General features: G+C 43.2%; 1 protein-coding gene across 1 annotated transcript in view; it reads right to left on the minus strand.

Moving 5' to 3' along the window:
- Positions 1-21223, minus strand: part of Tmtc1 (transmembrane O-mannosyltransferase targeting cadherins 1) — a 223706-nt gene that overhangs the window by 83095 nt on the left and 119388 nt on the right. The window contains exons 8-9 of the mRNA XM_059256410.1: positions 19332-19521; positions 2253-2374 (exon numbers count right to left, since the gene is read on the minus strand). Of these exons, the coding sequence (XP_059112393.1) occupies positions 2253-2374; positions 19332-19521 (312 nt within the window). The remainder of the gene's footprint in view (positions 1-2252; positions 2375-19331; positions 19522-21223) is intronic.

Below are 21223 nucleotides of genomic sequence, written 5' to 3' on the forward strand. Positions count from 1 at the left end.
AGACTCAATATTAACTATGTGTTGGATCCATTCTTCTATGGGTGCTGACCTGACCTTTAAGGGTGCAATTATCTTTTTGCATTCTAAATTAGCATTTTCAAAAGCCAAAGATTAAACTGGTGAAAGTGTGTGTAGGCTTTGGGAAGGGAAGAAGGATAGAAAAAAGGAAAAGAGGAAGTTATACTTCTCTGAGTAACTCAAAAAAAGAGGTAAATTTAGCAGAGCTATATGTCAGGGTTCTTGTGAGTGACTGCATAGGGCTACAGTTTCAGGGAAGGATTAATACTTTATCTCATTAACGGGATAATTATTCCTTCCATCTCCTCACCATGGCTTTAGGTGTCACATTCTTTCTGAGGGGTGGTATCTTGGTGAGGTGACTGACAGGCCCAGCTACATTAACTTTTTTTTTTTTTTTTTTTAAATGCTGTATTATCTCTAAAGGGAGGACACAATAATGTGTAATGTAATCTTTGGAGCAGATCAGAATGTTATGTCTCCTTGAGGGCCAGAGGTATATTCCATTCTTTTAACCAGGAGTTAATGGTTTTCCCTTCCTGGGCCTCAATAAACCCCTGGAATCCATCTACAAAGACTCTTAAGATTGTAACAGGTCTTCAAGAGCTGAGACCCTCTCTGGGTATGATGCTACATGCCTTTATCCCCAGTACTTGGGAAAGTAGAACCAGGCAGATTTTTCTGAGTTCAAGGCCAGTTTGGGCTACATGTTAAGTTCTAGGCCAGGCAGTGCTACATAATGAGACCCTGTCTCAACAACAAAAAAAAGGAGTTGAGACCCTAAGATCATTCAGGAGATGTGTTGAAACTGGATGGAAACTAGATATAACTTAGCTCCATTGTGAAAACCCAAAGCTGTTCATCAGAAAGGATTCAAGTATCTGGACCCTCATACCTCCAGTGCTCATTTAGGAGAAGAAAGATAGCAAGAAGCCAGAGTCCCCGCATAACAGTCCTCACCTCTGGCCAGGGACGTGAAAGGTGCTGCTGTGTTCTGAGTCCCTGCACTAAAGCTGCCAGATCTCTCCACCTCACGTCCTCATCAGCTCAACTCACATATGAAGTTATGAAGACTAAGAACTCAAGGGAGGGCTGGAGTCACCCGGCCTTCTATCAGCCTCAGGAACATGGCTCAAGGGCAGGAAGTCAACAAACCTCTGATCAAGAGGCTTTGGCATCTGCCGAGACCATCCCTCTGCAGGGCCAGTAGCCATGCTGAGCACAATGGTGGCATGGGCAGGGTCCAGCAGTCGTTGATAGGAAGGAGTGCTGCAAGGTACCCAGGCAGGGCCTCCGAGAGGAAAGGATGGTCATCTTTGGGACCAAGGCTAGGTACTGACACTGGTGTAAGACTCTTGGCTGAGTCTGACATAAGCAAACCCAGGCTGACTCCCCGAGGCAGGCACTTGCTCTGGAAAATACTGACATTTTCTTTATAGCGCAGTTTTATTTTCACCCGAATCAGATGAGCCTAAAGTAACTGGGAACTCTGAAGCCCTGTTCAGGACACAACAGCACAGGGCAGTTTGTTTTGTCTTGTGTAGCACTGGCTGCCCTTGGACTGACGCTGGTCAAGGATGACCACGAACTCCCGATTCTCCTGCTCACTTCCCAAGTGCCGGGATTATAGATGTGTATCACCAATTTCTCCCTTTGATGTAAACAAGCTTCATACCTTGCTCAAGGTCACATAACTAGCAAATGTCAGAACAAGACTGTCCCCTGACTCAGTGACATTTCCAGGAAAGTGGCCCTGGGACAATGACATCAAATAAGACAGCACATGACAAGCTAAAACAAAGGGGAGATGTGCAAAGCTAAGCAACCTGGAAGCCACAGCTAAATATTTTTTTGTCATTTTTGAACCATTTTCTCCAAAGATAATTTTTTTAAGTTTAATTCCTACTTTCTAAATTAAAAGGGGAGGAAAGATAAAAATAAACTGAATATAGTAATATTGGGTAAATCAACAAGTATTTAGAAATATCACAAGTATAATTATAAAACATATTTGGACAATGGCAGTTTGGTAAGCAACTGCTGCGTATATCCCTAATATTGGAAACTATAATTCCTGTCTCACTGTAAAGCTTGTACCTCTAAGCCTGTGAGTCAGGGCACATGAGCAAGCCTGGTCCCTGGAGATGACAGCAGGGCTCAGAAGGATCCACTACCTTACAAAGGACTGTCTCCCTGGAGCTCTCAGGGTTCCTGTGATAGATGAAGGTAATTACCTAGGCATGTACAGGACTCTCTCGGCCACCACAAAGCCCACCCTGAAGAAGAGGTTGCTGGCTGGAATGAACGGGAACACGAGGAACAGCAAGCCGGCCAACACTTCCTTGTGCTCCAGCCTCTGAAACACACAACAGGGAAAGGACATGTGGATCTCTGTTCAACTTTGTCTCAGACAGCATGTCACCAGAACCCTCAGGTTCTCAGTTGATAACTGACATCCTAGAGCTGAACTGACCACAGGAAAACCCAGTTAGAGGTGCTGGCTTGTCACACACCCATCTGTGCCCAATACACACCTGTCACCAGAGACATCTGACATGGGCACAGTTGGTGGTGATCACTGCCCACCACTCTGGGAAGCCTGAGAACTTTACTGCTCAGTCTGTCCCCACCCCTCTTCCATGGCCTCAGGACTGTACAGAGAGCAAAGCAGCTGGGCAGAGCCAGGCATTGAGTGGTACCCTCTCTTAAAGAAGAAGCCAAAAGGTCACTAGCAAGAGCCAAGTTTTGCATAAAAGAGATGCTGTTCTGATGGCAAAATTGAGGGTGCCCATGAGGGTCAGCTGAATTGCAGGGTTCCTGGTACCTCTCAAACTAAGGTAAAGCGGACTTTTATTTATTATTTATTTATTTAATTTATTTAGAGACAAGATCTCTCTGTAGTCCTGGTTGGCCTTGACATACAACAATCCTTCTCCCAAAGCCTTCCCAGTACTGAGATCCTAGGCATGGCTACCAGGACTGGCTGCAAAACTTTTTAAATTAAAAAACCACTATGAGGTTGGTGGTAGTGGCACACACTTTTAATCACAGCACTCAGGAGGCAGAGGCAGGTGGATGTCTGTGATTTTGAGGCCAGCCTGGTCTACAGAGTGAGTTCTAGGACAGCCAGGGATACACAGGGAAACCCTGTCTCAAAAAACTAACAGAAAAAAAAAAGAAGAAAAGAAAACTCACTAAATTGGTAAAGGACCTTTTCTTAGTATTTGTAAAGATATTTCTTAGTCTTTGTGTAACTAAAATTAGTGAAAATTAACTTGTAATGGTTCTATTAACTAAAATCTCTCTCCGCAGAGATTTCTCCGTAGGAGAAAGAGGAGACAGAGTGTAAGATCCAGAGAAGTTGGAGGACACCAAAAAAACAAGGCCCTCTTAATCAGCATGAGCAAACCTAATATGAATTCATAGAGACTGAAGCAGCAAGCACAGGGCCTGCATGGGTCTGCACCAGGCCCTCTGTGCTTATATTACGGCTTCTGGTTTAGTGTTTCTATAGGATTCCTGAGTGTGTGAGCAAGTGGGCTCTTTTCCTTATGTTGGTTTGTCTTGTCTGAGATAGTTTTGTTTTGTCTTATTATATTTTATTTTGTATATTTTTTAAAAATGAATGAACGACCGTAAACCTAGCACTAGGGTGAAGGTTAACAACAGCACTGTTGTCTATACCTGCTAGGAAAGAGAAATCAACTTTCTCCAGTGGAGTGGCACAACTAAAGCTGGGCGGTAGGAAGGAGGAGAAGATCTGGACAGACTTGGGGGAGGGGAAGAATACGATCAAAATACACATAAACTTAAAAATAGTTTTAAATAATAAAAATAATTTTAGCCGGGCGGTGGTGGCGCACACCTTTAATCCCAGCACTCGGGAGGCAGAGCCAGGCGGATCTCTGTGAGTTCGAGGCCAGCCTGGGCTACCAAGTGAGTTCCAGGAAAGGCGCAAAGCTACACAGAGAAACCCTGTCTCGAAAAACCAATAAATAAATAAATAAATAAATAAATAAATAAATAAATAAATAAATAAATAATAAATAAATAAATAAAATAATAATAATTTTAAAAAAGAAAAGTGGCTTTTTATATTTACATGTTGTAATAGACACTTTGGTGGAACTGTACTTCCGTGTGTTTATATGCAACAGATGTGCTTGAAGAATTTTAGTTAAAATACACTTGAGGATATTGAATGTTGTTAGTTTAGTGGTAGACCCTGTAATCCCAGCACTCACAAGGCAGAGGTAGGAGGACTGCTGCCAGTCCCAGGCTAGCCTGTGCTGCAGAGGGAGACTGTTTCAGAAACAAACAAAAGCTTCAGAGTAGAACTTGGTCTACAGGCAGCTAATGGTTGCTAGGGGAGGAAGAGGCATTTCCATTGCTGGTATTGGCCACAGGTAAGCAGCCTCTACTCCTGTAAATAAACACTAACCCAGGATCTTATAAGGAAACTGAATGAGATAAATTTTTTTTTAAAGCATGAAAACAGAAGAGTACAAGGTGGGAAGATCAGTAGAGGGAACCGGGAAAGGATAATGGAGGGCAAAGTGCTAAAAATACATTATATAATGTATGAAAATGCTGTAATGAAACCCATTACTATGTATAATTAACACATGCTAATAAAAAACAAAGAAGGAAACCAAGTAGAACTTTCCATGTCACATACTGCATCTTTAATGATTCCCATAAATATTTAAAGTACTATATCACTTTTAATAACTAGAAAAGAATAAGATAATATCAAAAAACATAAATAAAATTCCCTACCAGGAACTACAAATACTCTAAATATGCAAAGTAAAAGATTTGTCACCAGGACTTTATTAAAATCTTTGTCTTATTAACTACCATGTGCAGAGTAATGAAATTTCTTGGAGAGATTCCCTACGATTTGAACAGTTTCTCTCAAATGATTTCTTTCTGTTAGTAATGACCTACAGGAACCAAACTCCTCAGAAGAAAGGGGATAAATGCCATTTTAGTGGCTTCCAAATCAGGTAGGCACAGAGGAATGTTATGTGTGTATGCATCATGCACATATACATACATATGTATATATTTCTAGGATCTCCCCAGATTGCCAAATAAAAATGTGAAAAAGAAGAAGAAAACGAGGAGCCAGTTGACTGTGTTTAAAAGCTACAAGCTGTCTGTTTTAGTTTTCTTTCTGTTGCTGTGATTAAACACTCTGACCAAAAGCAACCTAGAGGAAGAACGGGTTTATTGGGCTTACACATCCAAGTCACAGTCCATCACTGGAGGAAGTCAGGGCAGGAATTTGAAGGCAGGCCTGATTGCTATTCTACATACCATTACCTCTATCCAAGGAACTTGGTTCACAACCAAAGAAGTGAGACAGGAACCAGGGTGCGGCTTGGTGGTCGGAAGGTAGGCTTATGCTCAGGTAGCTTTCTTATGCAGTTTAGGACCACTTGCCTAGGGAATGGTGTCACCTACAGTGAGTTGGGTCTCCCTACATCAGTTAATAATCAAGACAACCCCTCACAGACATGCCCACAGGCCAACCTGACCTCAGAAATTCCTTAATTAGGATTCTCTTCTTGGATAATTCCAGACAGTTAATCAGGACACTGTCCTTCTAATTCAGGCAACAGTCTAAGGTTGCCAAAGGTATTTCAGTTCAAGGACCTGGACACATAGCAAACAACAAACACCCACCTCAGAATCCTGTTGTACCAGGTCAGGGATTTCTCACTAGCAAACACTGAAGATAAAGCCCAGAGTGAGTGCCTTCTCTATTCTCAGCTCCTCATTATCCTTGAATCTATACTGAGTACCTTGAAAATAATCTTTTTATTCAGTTTTAGTTTGTAGAGATTGTTGACTTTCACTTTCAGCTCTTTGAAAGCTAACGTCCAGAAGAAATCAATCTCTGATTCTCCATTTTAATAGATCTAACTCTATGGTTCATTCAAAACATCACGAAAGCTGTTATGTGTAGCAATGCTTTTATGGATGGAGATAATAGACTGAGCCAGGTGGCTGAAAGACTGACCTTACCCTCAGCACTCTACTTCAGAAACCAAGAACACTGTTCCAGACTGCAATAGACCATGCTGAGGAAGATGGATCAGAGAGTCCATCTGCTCTGCACAAAGGACCTTGAATCCATTCCCCAGTGAAGCCACTGACAGTCACATTCTGGGTGGCTGTTTACATTCTTACCCTAGCAGCCTTTCTAGCCTCTGCTTTTCTCTGGCAGTGACTAGCTTGCCTATCTATGGCACAGCTCCTGCCTAGAATTTCTATGTTAGTCTCTGAATACTGATTGTTCCTCCAGGCTCACGCAGGACTTAATCCCAAGGCTCATGTTCAAAGTATTAAGAGTATGAAAACTTAACTTGATAATGGCATTCAGAGGTAGAGTCCTGTAAAGTGATTAGATTTGATGTAGTCATTAGCATGAGTGAATCCTTTAGACCTTATGAAGAAGACCACACAAATGAGCATTATATGCATACTTCCTCCATGATTATGATACAGGCAAAGGGGGACCCTCACCAAAGTCTGTGTCATGCTGTGTGGACTTTGAGCTTTCAAAACTGTAAGCCAAACAAACCTCTTTTAAAAGGAGTTAGCCTCAGATATTTCGTTATGTCAACAAAAAACAGATGAATTCATTCTCTAAGCTGCCACTCTCACCCTAGGTGTCCTGCTGGGACTCAGGGCAGCAGAGAGAAGGCTGCAGGGATAGAAGAGAAAGCAGTTTTAAGGAAGATCAGATGTCTGGCCCAGGTGAGCTGGTGAGGCTGGCTCCAGAACACCCAGACATGTTCCTGTCTCCATATAGTGTTGATCACTGCTTTCCTGTTAGGCTTCAGCCCTTTGGAAAACCTCTTATTTTAAGATTAGTGAAGCTATAAACATAGCATCTAAAAACCCGAAGGATGGGGTCTGGAAAGATAGCTTAGTTGATAAAATGCTTGCCTTGTAAGCATGAGAACCTGAGTTGGATCCTAACACCCATGTGAAAAGCCAGATGTAATAGTGTCCTGTAATCTCAACGCAGGGGGAGTGGAAATGAGTAGACCCCTGGGGTTCACTAGACAGCCTGCCTGACCTACTCGATGAATGTTAGGTCAGTAAGAGACCCTGTCTCAAAAACCAAGGTGAGTTGCCAGAAGAATGACAGTCAAACTTGTTCCTTGGCCTCCACATGCTCACACACACACAAACACAAAATTCAAAGCCGATTCCTGGGGGCTGGTTACAGTTGCCTCACTCCTCACTCTGCACACTCAGTCAGGACCCCTGACAAAGTTCTAAGAAGATGGGTCAAGGATAGTCTCCTAGGAGATGAGCATATTCCATATCTCAGGTTGGACTACTGTTTATTCTCCTAGACTGATATTGGAGGGACGAATTCAACTGTAGCAGAATGGGTTCAACACCAGTGTGGCTGCCCTGTACTCTGCCTGGCTCAGGCTGGTGGTGTCATTTCCTGACTTTCTTGAGTGCTGAGATTTCCTGGTAAATGCTCACAGAGTGAAAATTTAAAGGGGGAAACGAATGGAGAGATTATACTCGCTCTGAGACAAAAGGAGAGAAAGCATAACTCCACGCCTTCTCTCAGCCAATTTAAACACTGCTTTTTCCCAGCCCAGACTCCTGGCCAAGAGGCACTGCCAGATTCTCTAATGAACAGAGCCGAAGGCAGGTTGAATCACAGCATTCAAAACCGACATTTTGGATTTCTGGTCTTTGATTTTGAATCTTGGTTGTTTTTTCTGAACAAAGCTTTGTGTTTGATTTGTACTTAATTAATGGTCTGAACTTTCTTGCCAACACTGGTTCCCGAGATTTCTACTTCTTATCTCATTCAAGTGTACAATTATACAATTACACTGCAGGGTTAAATGAGGTGGAATGCTGAAGTGCTCAGACTACCTTACTCTGAGCATAAGCTAATTTATAACTTTACTTGGAAATGTAAAGTCAGATTTTTACTTAAACGTGTTGTTAAATGTTTAAAGAAAAATCAAGGCAGACATCTTCAAAGGTAACTTACAGGATAATGAGTATAAAAACATGCATTTGCTTTAAGCTAGGTAAGCACCCAAAAGGAGTTCAGAGAAGTCAGCAAAGTAGAAAATGCTGCTAAATAAATCTTCACCCAATTAGAATGAAAATATTTCAGTAATTTAGGGAGGCATGGGGGAGTCAGAAATAACAGTCTTCATCGCTAGCTTTGGTTCTGAGCAAACATGAAAACAGGGAGTAAAACCTACATATTTTTGTTTTAGAAAGGGTTAGACTGGAAGGAAGTGGCAAGAAGAGCCATCTTCTAAGGGTCTACTCAATTTACAAATCCCTCTGTGACCTGCTAATCGGCATTAGTGGAGGACAGGAAGAGGCAGGAACATATGCTGGGGGAAAGCTGCCATTAAATTTCAGGATATGGCTTTTGGCAGTTACCTGTCAATCCAACCAGTGGGAAGTGAAGGTTTCAAACTCAGGCTGAAAGCTAGGCATGGCTGTGCACACCTGCCATCCCAGCACTTGGGAAGTCCAACCTGGGCTACATAGTGAATCCCGCCGCGTTCCCCCCCCCCCCCCGTGTGTGTGTGTGTGTGTGTGTGTGTGTGTGTGTGTGTGTGTGTGTGTGTGTGCGCGCGCAGGTATGTGAGGAAGTGTGTGCTCATCAGTAAGAGCGTGTATGGAGTCCAGAGGTCACAATGGATGTCTTTCTCTACAGTTCACTTCTTTTGAGGCAGTCGTTCAGGGAACTTGAAGCTGAATGCTTGGATTATGCAGATGTCCAGTGAGCCCACAGGCTCTACCTAGTTCTGCCTCCCAGCACGGGGGTTACCAACACATGCCACCATGCTGGACTTTTATGTAGATTCTGGGAGTTCAAATTCAAGTCTTCATAAGCACTTGACCCACCCAGCCATCTTTCCAGCCTGAGGGACTCCTAATCCTAACCACAACAAAACAAAACAAAACACCTGAGATCTGACTGACTCCAAAGCCTGTCCTTTTTTTTTACAGCCAACTTCAAGTGTAGGTAGAAATGTCAGGGCAGGAACACCTACAACGGTCAGGCGCTTTCCCGTGGAGGAAGCCAGATGAGGTGCTGCATGGTCTACAAAATCCCACCCCTTCCGGCATCTAACAGAGGGCACCAGAAGAACACAAGCCCAGGTGTCCTAGAGTCTACACAGCACTGTTCCTTGTCTCATGTCCTGCTCGAGGGAATCAAGGAATGGTTTGAGATGGCCATTACTCTCCTGAAACCCAACATCCGAGACCAGACACCTAACATATACATGCTCACTGACTGAAGCCAGTTAAGACGTAACATTTGGGGCCAATGAGACGGCTCCATGAATAAAGGTGCCTCCACCATGCCTGACAACCTGAGTTTGATAGCTAGGATCCATGTGGTAGAAGAAGCACACTGACTCCTACAAGTTATCCTCTGACTTCCACACACATGCATGCCCACAGGTACGAGCTCACGCACATGTACACACACACACACACACACACACACACACACACACACACATATACACAAAATTTTTTTAAAGGCAGATTTCACAGACTTTGGTTACTGAATAACAAATTATTGTTATATCTGAAAAGGACTGTAGGGGAGATAATGATTACTTTTGGCATGACAAACTAAACACTATGATGGAATTGTCCTTAGCAAATCAAGTAAAAGAAATTAATTTTAGGGACCACAGAGATACAGAGTAAGCTGAGGGACAATGGTCTTCTTAAATCTAAATCTTGATCTTGCTCTAAACAATTTACAAACTGCTGAGCATGGTTCATCCAGGAATGTAATGTGGTTGACACTCAGGGTTCACTCAGACAGAAGGGACTCAGGAATGAGGAGGAATTTGGAGAAGTACCGTAGGACCTCATCAGACACCTAGACTTCAGGAAGTGGGTCACATGTGCCTAGGCTTGTTTGGTAGAATAGCAATGACCCATGATACAAGGAGTGCTATTATGTTAGTCAGATATTTGCTACTGTAACAAAATGTCCCAGAGATAATAATGGAAAAGATAAAAAGTTTATTTTACTCACAGTTTTGGAAGCTTTAGTCCATCATTGGATGGATTGCTACTTTTGGTCCTATGGGAAGGTAGCCCATCACTGAAAGGTCTAAGCCCATCAGAGTGACCAAAAAGCAAAAAGAAGAACAAGTGGAGCCAAAGCTCCAGTGGGCACACCCCTAGTGACCTAACTTCCTTCCTCTAACCTCCTACCTAAAAGCTCAACTAGGTTCCATTAGCACTTCAGGCAGGGACCGTGTCGTTAATACATGACCTTTGGAGAACATTCAGATCCGAACTCGGGTAACCACAGAATCCAACGTCAACAAACTTAGCTCACAAGAGTGTCTCAGGAACGGAGGGAAGGGGAGAACAGTCAATCATTCTTCCCTTTGTAAGGACTCATTGAGGATCAAGGATGGATTTAAATACAGCAAAGTGATGACTGGATCTGCCTCTGCTGGGGCTGAGGAGGCAGGCAAAAGAGGAGTCAGATGTGCTCTAAATCACTTTGTCCTGTGGATGGGTGTGGCTGGCAGAAATGTTTTCTTACCTACCACACTTGTGCGGGGACTTCTACTAAGCAGCCCCCCCCCCCCAATGCAGGATGCTGTCAACATCTTTCAGTGACAAGAAGCTTTTCTTGTCTCACTTGCCTTGCCGAGAGCTGTGTTTCATCTACCCACATGGAACTGCCTCAGAGGATGAACACTTGTCCTGTGCTCTTCGATTTATGAGAAGGAGGAGACATAAGGGGCACATGGCTGTTCTAGTGAAGACCTGCCTGGCTTTCAGGAGCATCTCTTAGCAATAACTCACCCTGCTTTATCAGACAAACTGCAGAGAAGGGTCTGGCTTACTTCAGGTCACTCTGTAAGTGGATGACAAGATTAGGAATCCTCTTTCCTAAGCACTAAAGGAAAAGGACACTGAGATTTAGGCATCATCAGGTAGATTTGGTTTCTGTCTCCAGTCAGTGTCCTCATCTAGAATCAAAATATCTTCTCTACCAAAATGTGTTACAATTCAGGGGATATGTCCTATTTTTCTGTTTCTGAGGTATGTGATAGTGAAAGCCTGGTGGATAATTCTTTTCTCACAGAGGCAGTTAAAGTGCTCTTTTCACAAATTACTGGCCTGGCATTCTTCCCTCATTTTTCACTATGGGTTCAACTCACCACAGCTTAAATTTACTGGACTAATAACATGGGGCAAAGGATGGAAAACAGGCTTTATAATTTAAATTGGTTTCAAACACCTGTAATTTTCCAAATCCAGCCACGTACATACCAACTTTCTTTGTTTCAAAGCAAGGAAGAGGCACCCATCAAAAGGCCTGTTTCTGTCAAACACTCGACTGTTTAATGAGAGGACACTTTATAAAAAGTAAAATCTGACATCAAAGAACAAAACAGACCCACAGTCATGAGGTGGGAGTCATGCTTTTCTTGGAGAATGCTTGTGATGTTCTAAGAGAAAAATATTCTCCACAAAAAAACCAAGAGTAATGTGTTTCTTTAGCAAATGTTGGTGTTCAATTATTTTCAAGATGCTGATATGATGAAAGACTAAATATATAAAAACTCAAGTTTACTTGCCAGTTACCCAAATCCAAACAAGCGGTGGTGCCTGAAACAGGGAATTTTCAGGGCAGTGCCAAGGAGGGCAACATTAGTAAATGCTGTTTTTTCCCAATTAATCATTGTTCAATACCAAATGCCAGACTCCTGGGTTACAAGCCCATAGCCAGTTTGGCCACTTGAACTGGCCAGATCCTCTTGCAAACACTAGAGGCCTCTGGCAATCAGAGCCAGATGGGTTACAGAAAAGAAAGTATGCCTTTGGCAAGACTCTGCCCGAATGCAATCACTTACTGGAACATGCTGGCTTCAGGAAGCTCCAGGGACTCCCTCCTCTGCCCTCTAGCTCTCCTACCAGAATCTTCCATCATCCAGGGCTGGTAACTCATTTGTAATCTTAGCATGTGAGGGCCTAAAATTAGAAAAACCTTAGCTCCAGGATAGCCTGGGCTACATAAAACCACGTCTCAAAAAATAAGAGTTTTCCAGGAAAGGTGCCCTCTGTAGTGACCATGCAGCAGGGCACTGGGGACCCTCCAGATATGCTCTTAAAGCAGCAGTGAAGCAGGAGAAACAGTTCCTTGTTCTGGGTGTGGTGTCCCTTTGCTCACACTTCGGAAACAGCCGCTCATAAAGAGTGGAACTGATATTGTAGTTGACATTGCTTCCCTGGACTAGTATTTAACAGATGGCTTTGTTAGCCTGGGCATATCCTGACCCCACAATCACAGCAACACTGTGACCAACACCCCCCACCCCACCCCCACACTGGGGTGGGGAGGAAAGGAGGTGAATGGTAACAGTCTCTACAGAATGAAAAACAAAATTCTGTATTGAGAAAAGGCTGAACCACAAGGCAGAAGTGAGGAGGCCAGTCAGGCCAGGGCAATAACTTAGGGCTTACCCCTTGAACCAGGTTATGGCAGGAAGGGGGAGGAAAAGTGCTCACAGTATGGCTGACATGAATTAAGCAGAAATGCTGCAGTCAGGGAAGAGGAGGGAAAGAAAAAAAACACAGAGAGGAAGCTTCAAGAATTTTGGCTCAGGCCAACCGTAGAATGCTCTGGGATGGAAAAGGCTGTTGAGGAAATGGACTGATGAGTTCATTCAGCAGTTACTCAGGGATGGTGGACTTGAGACGAGATGCACACACAGACAGCCCTTTCTTCTATTAGCTTATGATAGTGAGATGCCCTAAACATGATTTCATTTATCCTTAATACATTGTAAGTGAGAAAGAAGTTCCATAGAATGTACCATGTGTAAGAACAGAGATAGAAACACTAAGACTCCTATTACAAACTTGCTTTCCAGTGCCCTCTGCTCTTTAAGCAATGTACACATAAAATGCATATTTCCCTTTTAATGAGGGGTAGCTGTTCCCATGCTGTACTCATCTATCCCATGAGTACTATGACCCCCCACCTTCTAAAGAGCCTGATAATCCATCCCTGTCTCATATTTCCCAATTCAATAAGCAACACAACAGGCTTTTTGTTCCCAGCTTCCTGTTTCTACTACTTTTAACTCTGAAACTCATAATTTCATATTTTGTGGCTGAGAACAGATAAAAATAATGTGCTCCTTTAAATAAAACTTTATGTTCTGATAGAAACAGAAAGGACTGAATGTCCCAAGGAGTTACAAAAATATATTTGACATTTTAAGTTTAAAATTATAGGAAGTGTCTTACCGCTACACGGTAACGTTAGTTCCATAGACTGGTCATTCATTGAAGTAAGAGTAATAACAAGTGTTAAAAAAGAAGATGACGGGGCTAGGGAGACTGCGCAGTCATTACCTTTCGAACACTAAGTCAGGGCATTGACTGTGGACACTAAAGTTCACTGAGAATCACACAACATACAAATCAAGAAAAGCAAATCAAGCTGTTAGCGATGCATGAAAACTTCTGTTAGTAATACACAACACTTTAATTCTTCTATTAAGACACTTGGTGAGTCCTCCAGCTGAGGCATAAACATCAGAGCGGTAGGCAGGCCGTTTGCCTATTAAGTAGTATGACTTGTGCGAATGTGATTGCCCTGTGAAGGCAAAGAATAAAGAAAATTATTTAATGATGTGGAAAAACTCCTGTGGGCCCAGATCAAAGGCAGAGCAGAGAGCGCCAGGAACAGGCAGACCACATCACACAGGACACCTGGAAACGTGATTTGTAGGTTTCAACTCCAGAGGAAGGAGAGCAGAGGGGTTTCACAAGTGGCATAGCCATCACCCACAAACAGAAAGCCGTGGGAAAGGCTTGGCTATTGGCCTCTGGTTTTCAGGTAGTCACTGAATAAAAAGATGCATTTCTAGTGTGTTTTCTGCTCCACTGTTTACCACAGAGGAGTAGAAGGAAGTCAGCAGCCACAGCCTCTAGAGGACTGAGAAGCAAAAGGAAAATGAGGGCTGGGCTGGAGACCAGGCCCCAGGAGACCCTGGACTCAGTCTCAGCACCCTTAAAAGACACTTTCTTAAAAGAAAATTAATTTTTGATAAAATTTCAAGTACCTTTAAAGACATTCATTACATCTCTCAAGTTTAAAGACCATAAAGATGTGACTCCAGTGTCCACCTATTCCCTGATGCTAGCTGTTCTCTTCCAACTCTTTGTTAGCATTCAGCTATAACTACCAGGGTTAGCTGGTTAATGTTAGGTCTTTCAGGCTGTCCATATGTCTAGAAATGAGCTCCAACTGGGCTATAGGAGGACTTCTGGTGAATAGATAAAAGCCAGCATTCCTCAGGAACTTGTGAAACCAGTTCCCATCTGCCAGGAGTCATTTATCTTACCTCTGGCAGAAGGGACATATGGTTCCATTGATATGTACCTGTGGCTGCATATCAAAGCCCATGCTGGCCTCCAGGCTTCCTTAGCTCCTACTCACAAGTACTTGTTATACAATTTTTCCCCAAAGTCCATGATCTCATCCTGGCCCTTCTCACCTCAGATCTTACTCTCTTTATACCCTCTGTCCTTGGCTATACACGCTGTTCTCACTAGTCTCCCCGCCCCCAATTGTGATATGCTCTCTTTCTGCTATTCTCCCTTTTCTCTCGAATACAGCCCTGACCATGTCTAGTCTGCTTTCTTTTTTCTTTACTCTGGACTCTTCCAGATGCCTCTGAATATTTTTTCTCTTATGCACAACAAAAACCTTTCCCTTAATCATACCATGGGATGGTCATTTGGCAGTTTCTTTACAGTGCCACCTCACATACAGTTAAACTAGTGATCTCGCTCCTGCCCTTCTGTGACATCTGAACATACAGACTCTATACACATCTGTGGTGGTCCTGTCATACGATCTGAATTGGGAATGTCACCCACAGGTTCAAGGGTTCCAACTCAGCTATTCTGGGAAGCTGAGACTTTAGAAGGCAGAGTCCAGCTGGAGGAAGTGCTTTGCTGGGTGGAGGACTTTGGCTAATCTTCTTATCCCATCTCTGCCCCTTGATCTGTCCAGATGTGAGCAGGCAGCCTTGCCTTGCTGCCACAGCTGGGCCATAATGGACTGTATATCCAAACTGTGGGGCCAAAGAAATTTTTCCTCCCTTAAGTTTGTCAGTGTGATGAGAAAAGTAACCCTTGTAACATTAAAGGACAGAGAGCGGTTGTTAGAATTTAAAGATGTTCTCTTTCACTGGGGATGAAGGGAGCTGGGCAAGAGGGAGAGGGTTGATGTTCATAAATAACAATAACTTTATATACATTCTCACTGTTTGAGCAAGCATGGGTCAGTGGTTTTCTTTGTTATTAATTCTGCTATTTATACACAGGAGCCCTTTTGTACTCCTGGAGTTGAGCTGCAACACTTTCAGGATGATGGTGACCATGACAATGACCAGACTCTGCAAATGGCTGCAATGTATTCATTGTTCCCCTGTGAGGGCTACTGTGCTGTGTCAGAGGCCCTGGGTGCCCTGGTCTGACCTCACAGCATGGTGCAGGAGGGGAGGGGAACAGACACAGGTGAGGAGCAGCAAAGCTCATCACTAGCCCTGGCCTAGGACTTGAGGTAGCTCTCCTCTTACACCTCCAGCACAGAGGGGCCAGGCTTCACTTGGGCTGTGTGGCCATGAATTTAAAGTGTGATTACCATATAAAATTAGAATCACAGAAGATAAGCCACATCTTTATCACATACGACAACGGCAACGCAACAACATGAAATGAGGCGGGAGAGCAGCAGAGGGTCTTCGATTAAGTTCCACAGCAACACGTCTCTCCCCACACTGGATGAGAGGAGAGGGTAAGTTTACTTTCAAATTCATCTCAGAAAAAGGTTACAAATGAAACTCCAGTTCTGTAGTACTGGTCCAGGGCAAATCTGGAAGATAGCTACTGAGGTAGAAACCTGCAGCCCAAGGTCAGTGTGGCCATGGTAACATGGCGGCAGAAGGAGGAGCCAGCAGAGACAGAGGCCGGAAAGCTGCCCTGGCTGTGACCACTTTGGAGCTGACCTCACACATGGGACCTTGGCAGCACAGTTTAGAGCCTCAACTACCAAGAGGCCCCAAACACACTAGAAAGACGGAGTCCCTGTTATCCTGTGAGGACTTTCTATGAATTAAGAAAACGTGAATGGGAAGTGCTGCGTGCAGAGAATGGGAACTAAACAGATACAAGTCAGCGGAGGGGAAGGAAAAAGCAGCATGGGCGCAGACCACTCACTGTTAACGCCGTCATCATCCTCCAAGCTCACTGCTATTTTGCCACTCACTGTATTAAAACACGATGCTCAATTCATCAGGTTTTGTAAGGAACATTCTAGAACCCAGTCTTCCGTGTGTCACTATAATATGATAGTCTATTATTTTGATGAGCAAAATGCAAAATAATTTCTAGCCATCTGGAATTATGCCTAGTTCAACTGTATGGGTCTATGGTATAACAATTTTATGCCGCAGGGTTGGCTAATTTATGCTTCAAGGATAGAGTTGTGACAGATCACATGGGCAGCAACACTTCAAATATCTTGTTCCTTAAAATAGGAAAAAGCAACAGCAAGATGTGCCTTCTTTGGTCTGTGTGTGTGTCCACTTGACTGCTCTGAATCCTGTTCTCAATGAGGTTGGGATGTCCATGTGCAGATAACCACTTTCCAACAGTTGCTCATACTCTAGCTTTGCCTCCTGGTTGAGAATGGGGGCCTTGCTCAGAGACATTAGGTGGGAACCTCTGCACACCAGGTGACTACTCTCTGGGGAGTAGAGAGGTGAGGACTGTGATGTGGACTAGCAAGAAGCAAAGAAAGGCTAGGAACGGACACTAAAGGAAGTCCCAGGAGTGACTGCAGGCACCTCTTCAGGTGAGGGGTGCAGGGCTTCCCTCCCCAGTCTGCCTCTTCCAGTCCTCACTGCAGGCACTTTCACTGCTACAGGGCTGCAGCTACAGTGTCGCCTCCCTAAGGACCTGAGGACTAGGTTTGTTTTCCAGGTCTCAGAGCTGCAGCTGTGACTTGAACTCATTAAGTCCTTAAAATCTCAAGAAGACCTGTGAGAATGACATGAAGAGCCCATATCAAACACATCACTCCCGAAAACCACTGGGCAGCATTTCCCATCACTCAGTGAGGCCATTTTAGAGGACAGGTCATAGGAAGGAAGTTATTGGGAGGAGGTCCAGTGGAAAGAAGCCCCCCAAACACACCATGTCAGAAGGGTGCTTTCCTGACGATGTAAAGTTTGTACCAGCCACAAAGAAAAGCCCATGATTCTCCTGGGGTAAATTCCTTCATGGATGGAACACCCTTCATCTCTCCTGTACAGACATACCTTCAGAGGGACTATCTCACCATGTGAGGGAAAATTAATAACTTTAAAATTTGTTGTTGAGGAAACCATTTTACTTTAAATTTTGGTTGGAAAGACCTTGAGCCAATGAAAAAATTCTAGACTGTTCTCCATATTCTGTAACAGAAGCTTGAATGTCTACCTGGAGAATACAAATACAGAGGAGGAGGAAGAAGAGGGGGAAAGGGAAGATGGGGAGAGAAGAAAGGGAGAAGAGGAGAGGGAGGAGGGAGACACAGCACTGAAGGAGGAGACACTGAACCAGCTCTACCTAACTGGTGGGATATGACACAGGGCAGCCATTGCACGGTCAGGGACAGTCTGCACAAAGTTAAAAATCAAACTTTTACATGAATCAGCAATATGCTCAAGAGAAATAAAACATATGTCACTGGTTGACTAGCATGTCTGACCAGGAAATCCAGGGATCCTCCTGTCTCCATTTCCCTAGTGACAATACAACAGACACATGCCACAGCAGCCCTGGAATCTAAGCTCAGGTCTTCATACTTGCACCAAAGGCACTGTAACACCTGAGTCATCTCCCAGTCCTGCATGTTTTGAGAATGCTGAGATTTTTGGTCAGAATTTTAAAATTGTTGCTATTGTTTCTTTGTTTTGGTTTTGGTTTCTGTGTGTATCTCTGGATATCATCTCTGCTGTGCCTGGCTGGTTTTGTGGCAGCCAATGATTTGAACAAAAATTATATAGAGATAAATCAGATTAGTGAATGTTTGCTCTCCACTGCTGAACCTATGTGCGTGGGAAGAGTTCATTCAGAATTGCCCCAAACAAGTCTCTTTCCAGAGTTTCATATTTGCATATAATGACCTAGCAGTCACCATAAAGGCATGGAGAGGCTTTTGGATAGCATTCTGCAGCTTTCTCACTTATACAACCTCCCCCTTAAATCCTAGCTGCTAGCCAGTCATGGTAATACTTGCCTGTAATCCCAGGATTTAGGATATGGAGGCAGGAGGATCAGGAGCTCAAGGTCATCCACAGACAAAACAGAGTTCAAGGTCAGTTTGAGCGACATGAGTCACTGTCTCAAAGCATTGAACAAACAAAAATTCTAGGTGCTTTTGCTTTTTTTCTATAGTTCAGCTACTTCCAACCAGGAGACTTGTGAATTTTTACCACCAGGTCTAGGAAAATGAGAATAACCCAGATGAGAGGCATGTCATCAACGTAGTGGTAATTTCCCATCAATCAATATTTTCTAGTTTTGATCATTTTTTAAATGATTGAAGTTAATAATTTTGTCCAGTTTTATATTTTTTTTCTGATTGAAGAAGGAACCATCAAATTTAAGTGGATATGGAGTCTCAATCATACCTTAAACATTTATAAGTATATTATTTATTATGACATTATATCAAATAAATTCCTTCAAATATTAGCTAACCATACCAGGAGGAAATTTTTACTGTTACAAAGTATCTAGACATAATGAAAGAAATTATACAGAGCTAGAGAAATGGCTCAGTGGCTAAGAATAACTGCTATTCTGCCAGAGGAGTAGAGTTTGGTTCTCAGCACCCAGTCAGCCAGCTCACAACCACCTATACCTCCAGCTCCAGGGGATCTGACACCTTTTTCTGGCCGACACAGGCCCTATACACACATGGTATACCTACATAGAGACACATACATATACGCATAAATAAAAATAAATCTTTTAAATAAAGACATGATAAAATTAAGATGGGCATCTTCTTTAGCCCTGCTAAAGACTTTTAAATACTTATTACCTATTAGGAAAACTTAATTTGCAAAGTTTTGTGAGTAACCTTATGATTTTGACCCAGACCCCCATTACAAAAAGAAGCAGTAGTGACAGAGATGGTCTGTTTTCAATATGAGAATCCATTTGCTCTTAGAGATTACCTTGAAGGCTGCCATGCAGTGTAGGCTCAGTAAGGCCATCACCACTGCCAGAAGGATAGTAGCAAGGTTCCTCACATCCCATATGGTCTCCACCAGAGGAATACTTCCCACTTGCCAGTCGTAGCACAAGGTGATGGGTGCCAGCAGAAGCCATACATTGAAGGCCAGGAGGTAGGAATAGGTAAGGAACCTATGAAGAGAACAGTTGTGAAATACAACTTCCCACATTTTGCAAACACTTGTTTACCACAGTTCTAGGAAATAGCATGTCTGTTCTCTCATTGTTTGTGGTAGAGGAAGACAGGGAAAGACATCAAACTGTCTACCAAACTGATTATCTGGGAACTTGTCTCACAGCTTCTAGCCACTGTGTTGGGTGCTGACTTCAACAGAATGCAAACAAGACATAGTTCCCATGGAAGATATTTAAACTTATCACACAAGTAAATACACAAAACATGGGATAAATGCAATAGGAAACCCTGATGAAGGTAAATGGCAAACACATTCTTGCTTTGTAGGAAACCCTGTCTCTTAGATCATCTCATCTTGTTATTGTCCAGAATCTTATAATATATTTGAAAATATCTCATCATCTTGATAGTAGATTGATCCACATTAGACTATTTCATAAAGTAAAGTATTTGTGGTAGAGATATTAAATCTCTTATTCACAGTTGGTAGGGTAAGGGATATAGGGCCAGGGAGACACTGGGTAGGTTCTTACCCCCACTTCCTGCCTAGGACAAGGCTCTGAGGTGAAATAGATGGCATTCTACTTGAACATCTTCTTTGGGGTTAGAGGAAAGTGAGTTTACCCAAATTCACTTAGCCTACACAGTCATTAAGCGGCACCCAAGGTTCTTGAGAACTTCAGGGCTCTCAGCACAGATATATTCAAACCTCTGCAGGAGGAGGTGAGCAACTGCCACATGGCTTCTAGCTCCACAAAGCCACACCCAGAGACGTCAGACCACCCCAATCTCCATTAAAATGCTTGCCTGAGTTTCTGCATGGCTGAGCAGAGAATTTGTTCTTTGTTCTAGTCAACACCCAACAGGCCTCTCTAAGCATCCCTCACAGACTTTGTATAAAAGGGGTCTAGGATTTTGACTGTGTAGACCTTAAATACTGGAGTGAAGAAGACAGCTTAGCAGGCAGAATCCTTGACACACAAGCATGAAGACCCGAATTTGATCCCCAAAATCCACTTTAAAAAGTCAGGCATAGTTAATACCAGTGCTGGTGTGGTGGAAACAGGGCAATCACCAGAGCTCTATATACAGCCAGCAAAACCTAATGAGTTCAGTGAGAGACCCCCATCTCAATGGAGGTAGACAATGTTTCTAAGGTAGAAGGTGACCTCTGGCCTCCAAACACACATTTATTCCTATACCCACAGGCATATACACATGCACACATGCCTGTATTAAACAAACAAACAAACCCAGAATTATCATTCTCTAGGACCTAAGAGCCACGCTTGAAACTCCAACCAATGAGGAAGGCCAAGGCATCTGTCTCCAGTGCAGTGGGGGACAGGCTTCTCACTTAGTAACTGCCAGCAAGCAGATAAAGATGACACCTTCATACAAATCAGAATGGACTCAGATCGTCCCCCTATTGTCAACAGTTACTAAATAAAACCTGTTCTTACCACTGTAAGTGATGGAGAACCGAGTTTGCTTATGACACCCATATGCAATTAAATAGAAACAGGTAACAAACACCTTTTCTCAAAGGACTATAAATACAATAATGCAAATTATATACCCTGAAAGAACAGGGAAAAGTAAGACGAATGTCATAAGAGTACAGGGCCCAAAGAGAAGCCCTCCCCACAGAAGGGATTCTTGGAGTGGCACAGAGGTTAGAGCAGAGTTTCTGTGTTA

The sequence above is a fragment of the Peromyscus eremicus genome, chromosome 3 (assembly GCF_949786415.1).
Source record: "Peromyscus eremicus chromosome 3, PerEre_H2_v1, whole genome shotgun sequence".
NCBI lineage: Eukaryota > Metazoa > Chordata > Mammalia > Rodentia > Cricetidae > Peromyscus > Peromyscus eremicus.